Raw genomic sequence first — 13,534 nt, 5'->3', positions numbered from 1 at the left:
TAGTAAAGTGGCTCAGTTTTATATTGAAAATATAATATAGTAGCTAAGGGCCTGGGTTCTGGACTCTGCCCTCTTGGTCTGGAATCCCAACCTTACCAGTCAGTAATCCTAAAATCTTGGATATGTTCATTAACAACTATGTACCTTGCATTTCCTCATTTATACAACAGAATTAACAATGATACCTATATTTTAGGATTGTTTCGGGGATTAAAGAAGATGATAAAACCAAAGAATTAGGCCAGCATGTAGTTTGTGTTCCATAAATTTTAGCTCACGTTCTTAAATCAATCCCAAAGTATGCAAGGTTATTGGCTAATATTATTGGAAAATATTTAATCCAATATTATTGGAAAAGATTTAATACTAAGATTAAAAAGGTTATGTTTGCTTCATCTATAGCTGATAAAATGATTCAAAGGGATTATAACCACAGGTGTCAGAAACACTGCATGGAACCTGGGCGGATCCCCCAGAAGATAATTAAACCAATAAATACAGTTGTTTTCATATAAAAAAATTTGATATATTTTTAATATATAAAATAATTAAAATTTAAATATAATTTTAAATTATATTCATCAGCCTATTTAAATGGCTGATGAAAATCATACAGAATTGAAAGATGCTGTGGCCTTACAAAACTTCAAATTACACAGTGAGTGAATAATAGGAAAAATAATTTAAAAAATTAGCAGTATGAGAGACAGTGAAGCCGATCATTGGTAAAAAAAACAGAAGCACAGGGTTTTACTTGCTAAAAGCTATGAAAAGATGAATGTAAGAGTTTTCCTTCTTATACTTTGGCTAATGCATTTCTATACTAATTCAGTCTTTTTATAAACCTAAAATATGGCAATAGGAACCAAAACAACACGTACAGCTCTCTAAATACTTTGTACAAATTTATTAATCTGCTCTGAGGGTCCAAGATATTTAGCAAACGGGCTGGAGCTCACCAAATATACATACTCAATATTACCTCTTGGATATCCCACCACAGCCTCAAACTCAATACGGCCAAAACACAGTTGACTATCTTTCCCCACTAACAGCTACTCTTTTAAGTTCCCGCCTCATTCCCACTGTCTCTGTCAGGCTCAGAACCTTGGGTACCATCTTTTTCTCCTTCACTCTGTCTCTTGCATCTGTCCCCATTATTGTACTTCATGTCTATAATAATATACACAGGAAATAACTTTCTAATTGGATCCCATAACTCCAGTCTTTCCACCTTTCAATTTTCTACACCTGCTTAAAATTCATCTCTCTAAAGTAACAGCTCTGATTACATGGATCTCTTTCTTAAAAACCTTTATGGGCTCCATGTTGCCTAGAGACTAATGCTTTAGGCCTTCAGGAGTTTTTGTGATACAACTTTCCTTTATGACTGTACTTCCATTTTTCTGCTTTACAACATAAAATCTCTGTATCTAACACTTCTATACTTTATGCCATTTCCATCACAAGAATGCTCATTGTCTGCCCAAACTCAGTTTTTCTATGTCTTATCAGGTTCGTGTAAAAATATGATTGCCTTCAGAAATATTTATTTTTAAATGCGTTCATCTATTAGGGAACCATTTCCCACTTTAACGAAAAGTTTCTCTTAGTTATTGATGTCTAAATATTATTTATTTTTTCATTCCCCAGAGAAACTTGACCAATGTGTTGAAGAATGTATGATCAGTAAATAATAAGTATTGATTAAATGCACACTTATAATAATTAACAGTAATAAGAGAGTAGAAACACAATTTTTCTTCTGAATAATGAGTACCAAGGGACTCTATGATGTTACTTATATACCTTTGTCTGTTCCAATTCTGAAGATAAACTTTCCAAACTGCTAAAACTCAAGAAACGCTCATGGCTGGAACCTGTTTGAAAAAGGTATCTGACCACTGTCTCTTTGTTTGTTTCAAATCGTTCCCATTTTCTTAATGTGACCTAAATTTGAAAAACAAAACAAAAATATAATGTTATGAATTATCAAAGTGTGTCATAAAATATTATTTGAATTTCCAGTCTTTGTCAGGCTGCCAACTTCCAGTTAACTGACAAATTTTACACCATTATACTGAATAAAAATAATCTTAATTGCTTCTACAAGAATTTCTCTTGAGAGTCTCAATCCATCTGCATAAACAGGATGTGTGGACTAGGACCATGAGTTTTCTATCAGCTGTAACGTCCTATGAATCTAACGATATTACTTAAAATGTAGATAAGGGACAAAGGAAAAGAAAGCCTCTCTCTCTCTCTCTCTCTCTCTCTCTCCCACACACACACACACACACACACACACACACACACACACACACACAAAGATGAAAGGGAGAGGGAGAGAGAAAGGAGAATGGAGAGAAAGAAAGAAGGGGTGTGGGCACTGAGCAAGTTTCAAAATTCAAAAACTTTTCTTCCGGTCGATGTGTCAAGATCACAACAAAGCATAACCGTGTGGCTGCTAGACTACCTCAAAAAGTGAAATGATCCAATGCAAATCTGTGGATTCAGGTAAGTGTGAATTAAAATATTGGCTTTATTATTGATCACCACTCTGTGACGTTGGGTAAAGCCTTCAAACTCTTTTCTTTTTAAACATCCACACTTGCAAAACTCGCTAATTCCAAAACCCTCCCCATCAGGCTGGTGTGGTGGTTAAAATGTAATTATTTAACGCAATGGTGGAGCATCCGTAGCAGAAACAAAGGGTTGCATTTGCTAATATGAGATGTGACCCATGACCCGGAAGTCAACACAGCCCTTGACTTCCGGTCTCCTACCTGGATGCGGCGTTCCTGCTTCTCCCTGTTGTGCTCCATGCTGTCCAGGGTGCTCTCCAGCTTCTGCAGCTCCTCCCGGACTTGGCCCGGCAGCCCACCTTCTCCTTGCTGAGCCTGCATAATTTGCTGCTGCACATCCCTCTTTTTTGCAGCGATCCTCTTTGTCTTTTGCTGGAAGCATTGTTCAACAGATGGATATGAATGTTACAATGTAAGTGGCTAAGCAGGGACATAAACACCCACACTTCAGTAGAGGTTCAAAAGGTACAAGCTCACCCAGCGTGGGCCCAAACTGTATTTTAAAGGTAACACGAACAGTTAAAACAGCAATGGGGCCTCTGTAGTCAAAGGTGGATATTATTTCTAAATGTTTTAGGTTTATAATGGCAAGCAACATAAATAATTTGGTCCTGTATGCAAATTTAGATAATATTTAGTATTTTATGCCCTACTCCAGAAAGCACCTAGTAAAACTATTCATTTGACATGATTATCCTAAAATAATTATCTTCTACCTAAAAACACAAAGTACTAACTCTCTTTTTAAAAAATCATGTATGCTGTATAAATGCTAATATTATGACACTTAATTCCCAGGTATATTCAGAATGATTAATCTGCTGAGATATCTGAGGAAAGTTACGTTTTAAAATAACCTTTTTTATTGAAGTATAATGCACAAACAGAATGGTACACAAATCTTAAGTGTACAATTCATGAATTTTCACAAAGTAAATACACATGTAACCAAGCAGCTGATCCAAGAAATGTGAAGAGTTTTGAAATATTAATGTAAATATCTGCAATCTCAGATTTCTCTGACTTGAAGTAAATTGAAACCCAAACATCACTTTCACGATGATTGAGAACAATGTAACTCCAAGCATTAATTTTTTGTACTCACAGACTTTTTATAATTATTAAATATATAAAGCATAGAAGCAGCTACTTTACGTATACTTTTAATGCAACTTCAATTTTTTATAAATTATTATATATAAAACAAGCTAGCATTTTGCTATACATTATGTTAGCTAGAATTTTGTCATTAAAATATTTTATTTGAATTATACTTCCCTTTATACTGAGTTTGACAAGTGAAGTTGATTCAAATTTTTATTACCAATATATGTAGCAGGATTTCTTTTCTTCCAGTTCTAATCCTTCATAAGAGCATACTCCCCTGAAAGGTCTGGTAGTTCATGTAAGTTATAATTTTCCAAACCAACATGTGTTCTAAGTTGTAAAGCAATATTTTAACATAAAGACAAAAGAATACTGATCTCAAATATGAAACAATTTATGCTTCCTATCTCTGTTATGAAAAGGACAACTTAGCCAGTTTTATGAAGGTTTTCGTAGCTAAATCAACTTTCCCTCCACAATATATCTTGAACTTCTTGATACCAAATCACTCAGGCTAAGCATTTATCTGGCAGGCTCTTCTGAAATATTTAACCAAGAGAGTAGAAGTGCCAAGTTCTTTTAACCATTCAGCTAGGTTCCTTCCTGCACCACCACCCCCCTTTCCTTTGCCCTCACCCAGTAGATATACTACTTTTCTCGCTGGTTCTACCACTAACTAATAAACTTTGTGTAAATGCCCTGGGAAACGAGGCATTCTACCTGGTGATGAAGAAGTAACTGCTGTGCTTCGAACAGATTTTCAGTGTCCAGAATCTTCTCAGCTTGCTCCTGGACTTCTTTAGAACCAGAAATTAACTCTTCAAGGGAATTTTTGACGATTTCTTTGTATTGGACACAGTCTCCGAAGTTGCTTAACATCTTTTCAACCTAGGTTTTCATGAAAAAAATTATAAAACATATGCTCATATAATCTTCCATATTTAAAGACTATGCGTAAAGTCTTTCTCAACAATTTGAAATATATACACAAATCCATAACTTTTATTCTTTCACATATTTTTGAGGCTTCTTTATTTTAAACTGCATAGCCACTTATGGGAGTTGCAAGCCTCATTTGATACAGTGCTACGTGCCACACTGAAAACCCACTGGACCTGGCAAGCAAGGCTGAATAAACAACCTGTATATATTGTATCTATTGTCTCCTGGATCACTTTAATTACTATCTCATGACTAAAATCTAGTTTTTACAAAAAGTGTGTTGTAAGACAGTTGAGATTATCCTGTTTAAAGTAAATAAGGAAAAATCTGTATAGAGGAAAAAGAAGAATAAAAGGGTATTTGTTGAAAATGTACTTCCAATATTTCCACACAAAATATCCATATAATTTCTAATTTTGTGATTCTTAGTGTATTCCTTTCCTTGTCATTTTCCTCAGTTTTCAGCTTTGGTTTGTAATTTCTGCTCCCTCTATTTTAGTTTGCCACAATCTTTTGTTTTCACCGTCCATCCACCTCTACCTTCACTAAGATAATCATTTTGACATTGTATCATTTGTCTTCCACAGAAGCCGTCTGGTTTCTCTTTCTCTTATTCTTTTTCTTTGACCCTCTTCTGTTTTGAGTTTATCCAAGGTAATTTGGAGCATGCTATTCTTCAAACAGAAATAAGACCCTATGATAACTACATTCTTCAGATCTCAGTAAATCACAGTTCTGTTGAAAAAGTGATTCTTCATTACATGTTTTAAATTCACTGTCTTTTTTCTTACACTGGACAATTGAAAATACCTTGTGTTCAATATTAAATACTAAATGGATTATAATCAAAGGAAGGTCCGAATGTGTCAAATTCATCTTTTTTTATAAATCTTCACAAGAACAGAATATTTATTTTTATCCATTCTTCTCTTCTTCTTTCACCAAGTGCTTAAGTAACAAACAAGGGATTAATATTAATATAAATTATACAGAAGTTTAAGGTAAATGAGTATGCAAAGAATTAATGTCTGCATTTGTTAGAGGTAGATGTTGCTACTAGTTCCATGGGCAGTGTCCTGAGAGTACTTGAAAGATAAAGCAAATAAATGGCCTTGGTAAAATGTTAGGGTGACTAATAATTTCTAATTTTAAAGGCTGTCAAAGTAGTTGTATTTGTGTATGTGTATGTGTGTGTAAAACAAAATATAAGTTAATGTATTGCTGTAACTAAAACTATTTGGATCAAAGATCATCTGCATATATGTTTACTTTTTGTAATGTTATCCTTACTTTAATCCTTACCTTCTTGGCCAATGAAAATGCAGAGAAGAAGAATATCAACTAACTAAACTTGACTATTGCTATGAAAGATGGATCAGCAAAGAATTGGAATAGTTTGTGTTCTACAATTTGATGAGTCCTATCGCTGTTTTCAATTTGTCAAAAATTCTTAAGAAGATTGTGTGTTATGTATCAAAATGATCACATAAAACTAAAAATCACAGCAATTCGAAGTATTTTTGGCTTATGTAAATTCACTGCTAGATTCTCAAGCAGATCTACATGAATTAAAAGTATAAAAGATTAACTGACAATCAAACTATTAGATTAGGGACAGCTAGAGAGAATTCCAGATCTTTAAGCAGCAGGACACTTTGTAGTCATCCAATTAATTGATCATTATTTATTGCAAGTTTATTAATGACTTCAAGAAATACTGATAACTGTCCATTCTACTTTACATTTTTACATTATCTTCCCACATACAAACTCCTTAGACTTATACAACAACCTGGTAAAAGTATTCTCACAGAGGCTGGAAGGGGCCCTACCAAAAGTGAAGTAGAGGGGTTTGTATATTTTAATCTATAAAGGAATATAAACACTAAAATGCTTATCAAGAAGTTTAAAATAAGTAGATCTTGTCTAAAAGGATTTTGCTGGCCTACAGACTAAACACTGAATATTTTATTATTCCTACTGATCAGTTGTGAATTTACTCTGTTCCAGGCACTGTATAATACTGCATTCCATTCTCAACACCTTCTTTTGGCATATTTTTAGGCCTATTTTACAAGTAAGAAAATCAAGGTCCAGAGATATTAAATGACAAGTTCAAGGTTCATAATGACAAGCTCAAGGTTACACATGAAGTGGGGTGTCAGTGTTAAACTCTAACTCTGGGTTTGTTTGACTCTCAAACCTGAGTTCTTAATCTCCATGACATACCATAAACTGACCAGGAAATCATGCTTGTAGTAAGAGTAAAAAGTATGGGTCTGATAAGCTTTTTATCTTCAGATATAGATCATTATTTTGAACTAACTTATCCAATAATGGCACAGACCATAATGCAAACATCCTACTCATCTTCCCCGCCAATATTCATATAAATTTCAACTACTCTATTTTGACGAAAATTTCTTTATAGAATTACTTGTTAAACTACAAGCAAAAGAACAAGAACCTTCCAGATTCCTCACCCAGAATAGACTGTTTATAGAGTGTAAGTAAATAGTATACCTCTGACAACAAAGCTATGAGAGCCTTGAAAGAACCAGATAATTTTGCCAGCTCATCTCCTTGCTTTTGGGCTTCTTTTTCAGAAGAAACTTCAATCAAAATTTTAAGCCTGGATTTCAGCCAGCTGAGAGTCTCGCCTTTTTTGGAAACATCATTTCTTATCTCCTGGAATGAAAGAGCACTTTTGATGAAGAAAATACAATTGTGAATCATAACTTTCCAGCAAGAAAGGACTCAATCAAAGATGGTATGTAAGGTGGAGGTAGGAATGCCGGACGTTCATTTGCCAATAGAGTGCCTGCTTATTCCGCTTTGTTCAGATCTTTAACAGAAGTCTACAAGTGCTAGAAAGAAAGGTTTCCCCAATGCCAATACCCTATGTGTAAAATCAGTACTCACTATACAAAAATAATTGTCTTCATAATTACATGGTTAGATATTTATAGATATTCCCTTCATCACAACAAAGATTCTTCTAAAAATACTATGAAAGAATGTGTGATACCAAAATTGGGAATTATAATATTCTTTGTTATCTTACTTTCTGTGAGCTGGAAGGAACATGTTATTTTTTGAGAAAAGAATAATAGAGTCCTTTTTTCAGTTAGCTGATTTCTTTTATTGAAGAATTTACTTGTTGAATATTATTTATGAATGCCTCCTTGATTTATTTAACTTCAGTAATTCACATTTTATGCCTTATTTTTGTTAGTTTTTAGAAGTCAATATCCCTGAGAGGGAAATATGCACCATCAGGAAGCATAGCTCCAGTCCAGAAAGGGAGGGCTTGCTGGCCAAGACAATGCCAGAAGACTCTGGGACCTCAGCCCTTGTAGGGCTGAGGACCAAAGGAAAGGCAACTGAGGCATCTTCTCCTTCCTACACCTTCTCTGGGGATCATGATGACAGCAGTCTCCAACCTCACATGCTGCTACACAGGGTCTTATAGGGCAAACATATAATAGCCAGAACATGGTTGGCTCAAGAAGCAAGTGATCTCTTCATTCTAAGAGGAGAAATTTTTTTTGTATTAAAATAGCAACCAATAGAAAATACAGATACCCTTCTATTGCTGTAGCTTGATATTATTGAGCACCTCTAGCATTGAAAGGGATTATAGTTTTAATGGAAAAATGAAATTTAGAGGACAGGAATAGAAAGCAAAAATATTTTCAGTAATAGTAACTATGTGACGTGCAAGGTTTCAAAAGACTGAAAGATAAACAATTTTTACAACACTGTGAGTCTACAAAACTAAGAGCCAATCGAAGAGGGAGAGGGTTTTTGTGTGCCATTCACAGAGTACAAACTGGTTTCGGTCTGGTGCTCTGTCGTGACTGGATTATCAAGCTGTCCCCACGCTCATAGGGGCTGATCCCATCTAGGCTGAATGTGACATAGAGAGGATGGTTAGAGACCTTGCCCAAATCCCTCATTTTCTGTGACGTGGCTTTTTAATGGCTGAAATGTATTAAAAAAAAACTAGTGTTCTTATTTTCCATGACCGGTTTTAAGTCCTGCTGTGTTATATGCCCATGCATGCAATTTTCCTCTCATGATTTTCCATTAGCTAAAGGTGCATAGGTGCACCACTGAGCATGACTAAATCTAAAGCCAACAATTCAGTAGAAACAAATCCCTGTAGTTCTCCACAGTAACACAAGGAGATTTATTTTTAGGATTAATTTTAAAATTAAGATTAATATTCAGGAACTTAATTTTTATAGAAAGAAAAAAAAAGACATCAGTGAGATTGTCTATCATGATTTTTTTATTAATGGAAACTTTTCAGTAACAAAACATGGCCCAGAACTTACCTCTACAGCCCGTTTAACCTCTCCATGGTTGGCAGTATTAACGGCCTCACTCGTAATCCCCTTCAATTGTGTCTCCTTTGCAGATACCCAAGATGAGAACTCAGAAATTCTGAAATAACACAGGTGTTTTCTTATTAAAGGGAGACCCTATCAGCATGGTTAGAACACATTTTCTATTTTGAATTCATTCATGGAAACTTAACAATCAAGTGATTAGCAAATTGATTAGCAATTTTTCTGGAAACTTCCTTAAAGGAATGTAAAGCTCAGGGTAGAGGTGGCCACTTCTGTGCCCAGTCATGTGGAACAGGTAGAGCTGCTTAAGAAAAAGATGTGTTCAGGGCCTGAGTACCTTGGGTTTAAGGAAGATACCACTTCAGCTCTGGCCTCCCATGTACCCACCAGAGTGACATAGAAACCTAAAGAGTCAGAAGTCCCCTTTTGGGGATATGACGAAATCTAAGAGAAAGGGATTAACCAATTCTGCCTCAAAAAGGTCACATCTGGGTCATTTGGAAATAAAGTGCTTCATGGTTTCTGACTGAAACTCTTTCTTTTCATCGAATGAAGCATTTTTATATAAGAACATGGGCAAAATCATACAATCTGGTTTTATTTATTGCACAAAATGAGATGTATGCCCTTTCCTTTTTGTAATAATCATTGAATTAACACAATTAACATAGACTATGTAGGTCCTTCACTGGGAATAATTCCAAGAGTACCTGCTAGTGTAATCCTTCCACTTGTCTGTGTCTCCCACGAGGTTCGCGTAGGTGCTGTCAATGGCAGCTCTGAGCTCTTTGAGGGTCGTATAACAGGTTTCAGGTGTGTTTCTTACTGGGTCCCGGACTGGGAGTTTCAGACACAGTTCTTCAATGAGTTGTAATCTTTTCTCACAGAGATGATGAGGACCTTTTTCACTGAAGAAAATCTAATGAGCAATAAACATTTATGTAATCCATGTGAGAAACCATATAATACTTTTATGTTTTCATAGAGAAACCAAAGGAAGCTTCCATTTAGAGTATCAATGTAAAGTCATTAAGCTATTTAGTATATGAAGACAAACCAAAGTCTCAGTTATAGCCTTTAAGTGACAATGTGACTTCACATGGCTGTACTCGGGGTGCACAAGACATACCCTGTGCTCTTTAATAATCTTTTCGCTGCCTTCCTGGGGAACCAACTTGGTCTCTCGATCCAACTCAGTTCTGCATTCTTTGACACACGCCAGGAATCTGTTCTTCTCCACACCAATCTTCAGGTGAAGCAAGTGATATGGGGCTTCTCCTTGAAGATCCTACATTCCATAGGAAGAGTTGGAAAAATATGATACCATTCCTGATTATGAACATTCACAATCGAAGGGGCAAAAGCTATAAAATATTCCCTTTAGGGCCAATTGATATCATCACTATCGTCTGCGCCTGGCCTCTGTGCTTCGTACTTTTCCAAGTACCGGGGACCACAGCGAATCCTCTCAGCCTACTGTGGGTTAGGTGTTTCCACAGCGATTATTCTATTTAATGTTGACAATGGCCCATGTGGTATTAATGTTCCTGTTTTATGTTCCTAAGTAGAAAAAGCAAGATATGACTCTAGACATAAATCACACACTGATGCCACATACCCTCTCCCCAGCATGTGTCCCTTTTAATTTTGCCCTCAATCCTGGGAGGTAGGAAGGAAAGATATTATGCCCATTACAGAAAGAGGGGATACAAGGAAACCTTATTAGTAAAAACCCCAAGATTACACAGCCCACAGCTGCCAACTGCCTGCCATGTCCTCTTTCCCTTAGAAAGAGACAACACTGAGACAACAAGCAAGCCAGCACTCAAACAACGTGAAACTTTTTATGTCCCTTTTTGATGTAAGCATAAGCTTCATCATTATCTTTAGTCCAAGAATTTATTAGTTTTAGACAACTTGTATCCTATAATATTTAAAAGATTACCTTTAAAATAAAATACTAAGATAACTGATGAGCAAAATGAGTTAGGGCTATGAAAAGACTAAGACACATTATATCATGGAGAGCTTAATTGTGTGTGTGTGTGTGTGTGTGTGTGTGTGTAAAATAAAATACAACCTTCAACTGTAGATTGTATTCCTTAATACATTTATGATATATTAAGATTCAAAGGTACTTAAAAAGCTTTCTTTTTGGATTTCTTTAAAAATCTGTTTTTTGTGGTTTGTTTTTTTTTTAATTTTCAAATTTAGTAAGTAAAAAAGATATTTCCTTAACTGCTTTTCCATGCATAGGACTGATTTTTTAGCCTATGTTACTGAGATTAAAAAAATATATAGAGAGAAAGTAACACAACCTGGCAGTTATGTATTGTATGACTCCTTCATATAATGCGTATTAAATTTGCCACTTGATATTACCTCATAATAGCACTTGTTAACCTGCTGCCAGAGAAGGCTTCCTCCTCTCTGGCTCGAGGAGGACAGACTTCTGTGGGTCTCCATTATGTTGCAACTGTTCTTGACAGCCCCCTACCCCATGCAGACTCCAAAGAGGCTTCCATGTGACAAACCCAGCGCAAGACCCTCAAGTGTGATTCCGCGGAATGGACCCTTCATACCCCACTTGCCCTCTCATGCTTTCACTCTTCCAGTTGCTATAATTTCACCCTCACACCCACCCCCAAATCTTTGTTTCTTAATGTCCTAGCTTAGAATTAAATAACTTGATTCGCTTGTTCCCAATTTCCAAGTGGGCCCTCCTCTCTCCTTCAAAGTCTTTCTAAATATATTATTTGCTCTTTTCTGGACTTATTATATATTATACTTTTATTATTCATGACCAATCATCTTTCCTACCAGACTTCAAGCTCTTTGGGGAAAGGGGTTACATTCTGTTCATCAACGAATCCTTAACCAATAATAATTGTTTATATGTATATATATATATATATATATATATATATATATACACATATGAACAATATATATACATATAAACAATATATATATATTAATTTTTATTAAATTTATTGGGGCGACATTGGTTAGTAAAATTATACAGGTTTCAAGTGTTTAATTCTATAATACATCATCTATATACTGCATTGTGTGTTCACCACCCAAATTCAAATCTCTTTCCATCACCATATATTTGACCCCTTTTAGTCTCTTTTACTTTCTCTAACCCCTATTTATATTTGCTTTAGATCATTACAGTCTAAACTAGATGGTAAAATCCTTGAGAACATCAAATATGTATATGTATAAATTATGTTAGGTATATGTTTAGTAGAATAGCTAACATAATTTACTCAGATGAGAAGAGTTCATTAAATGTGCTGAGTAAGTTCAACACCCTTTTCATTCGCCACCCCGCAAATAAAAAGAAAACCAGGAAAGCAAAATAGTACTCTTAAGTATATGATAAAATTGTTGTTACTGAACAATAGAAATAACAAAATTCTATCATATTTTATCAAGTTTTATACTCAAGGTCAGTATTTTGTTGTTGTTTATTTGTTTTTCTTTGTTTTGCTTTGCTTTTTTAATGGAAGAAGTAGCTATGGTGACTTTCCTTGAACTTCTAAATTTCTCTTACAGTTGAACCTTAACACCCTCCTGCTCTCTTCCATCATCCATGATACCATGTTCCCATTATGTTCTGACTCACCTTCCACTGTTTGTGGAGCTTTCTGACGGCTTCCTGCAGGCCCTGCTGTTCTTGTTCAGGGAGAATGTCCGTCAGTTCATCACAAGCTTTAAGAAAAGCATTGAGGACCCTCTGATCCAGCTGACTGAAAAACTCCTGACATGGAGAGGGACAAAGTGGTTAGAGTGCTGAGCAGAATAAAAGGCACTGTACAGTGAAGTAGTCATGCCTCTAAGCAAGCCTCTTAGCCATTCAAACTTTCCAGATAACTACTATTTCTCCCCCCCCCCACCCAGAAATGAACTATAATCATCTAAAATTATGAGTTAGACTCCACCACATCTGAAATTCAACTAGAACTTTTTAATCTTTAGGGGAAAAAAAATTGCAGTTTTCAAATTTGGTAGAATATTCTGGAAGACCAGTGAGCAATTCTAAAACCTTGATTCCAAGAGGATAGAGCTCTAGGGATAAACTCACAGTGTGTCTCCTCAGGAGGTCTTCTGGATTCCCCTTTTCCTCCAGGCTATCCTGCGCCATCCGTAGCACCTTTTCCAACTCTGCTCGGGACTCCTCAAATTTCTTCATCAGGCGACTGTTGGTTTCCACATGTTTCTTCCAATCTCCAGTTTTCTTTACCATGTTCTTGATTTAAAAAATAATCATAACATGACGCTGCTTTCACATTATTGAAAAGTATCGTGTGTTTTTTTTTAATTAAATTTTATTGGGGTGACAATTGTTAGCAAAGTTACATAGGTTTCAAGTGTACAATTCTGTAATACATCATCTATACATCATATTCTGTGTTCACCACCCAGAGTCAGTTCTCCTTTCATCACCATGTATTTGATCCCTTTTACCCAATTCTTTAAAAAAATACTTGCAAAAAATACATTTCATTGTGATCAGAATAATCAATCCCTTTTAAT

The 13,534-nt window shown here is 35.4% G+C and overlaps 1 protein-coding gene across 16 annotated transcripts in view; it reads right to left on the bottom strand.

Moving 5' to 3' along the window:
* Window positions 1–13,534, bottom strand: part of SYNE1 (spectrin repeat containing nuclear envelope protein 1) — a gene marked incomplete at its 5' end in the record, with an annotated part of 420,585 nt that overhangs the window by 260,489 nt on the left and 146,562 nt on the right. For all 16 annotated transcript variants that reach the window (XM_081044694.1, XM_081044699.1, XM_081044700.1 and 13 more), the window contains 9 exons: window positions 1,810–1,950; window positions 2,787–2,957; window positions 4,413–4,580; window positions 7,158–7,322; window positions 8,975–9,083; window positions 9,700–9,908; window positions 10,119–10,277; window positions 12,624–12,758; window positions 13,083–13,247. In XM_081044694.1, the coding sequence (XP_080900820.1) occupies window positions 1,810–1,950; window positions 2,787–2,957; window positions 4,413–4,580; window positions 7,158–7,322; window positions 8,975–9,083; window positions 9,700–9,908; window positions 10,119–10,277; window positions 12,624–12,758; window positions 13,083–13,247 (1,422 nt within the window). The remainder of the gene's footprint in view (window positions 1–1,809; window positions 1,951–2,786; window positions 2,958–4,412; window positions 4,581–7,157; window positions 7,323–8,974; window positions 9,084–9,699; window positions 9,909–10,118; window positions 10,278–12,623; window positions 12,759–13,082; window positions 13,248–13,534) is intronic.

The sequence above is a fragment of the Rhinolophus hipposideros genome, assembly GCF_964194185.1.
Source record: "Rhinolophus hipposideros genome assembly, chromosome: 3".
Classification (NCBI taxonomy): Eukaryota; Metazoa; Chordata; class Mammalia; order Chiroptera; family Rhinolophidae; genus Rhinolophus; species Rhinolophus hipposideros.
This window is presented reverse-complemented; position numbering and strand designations above follow the sequence as displayed.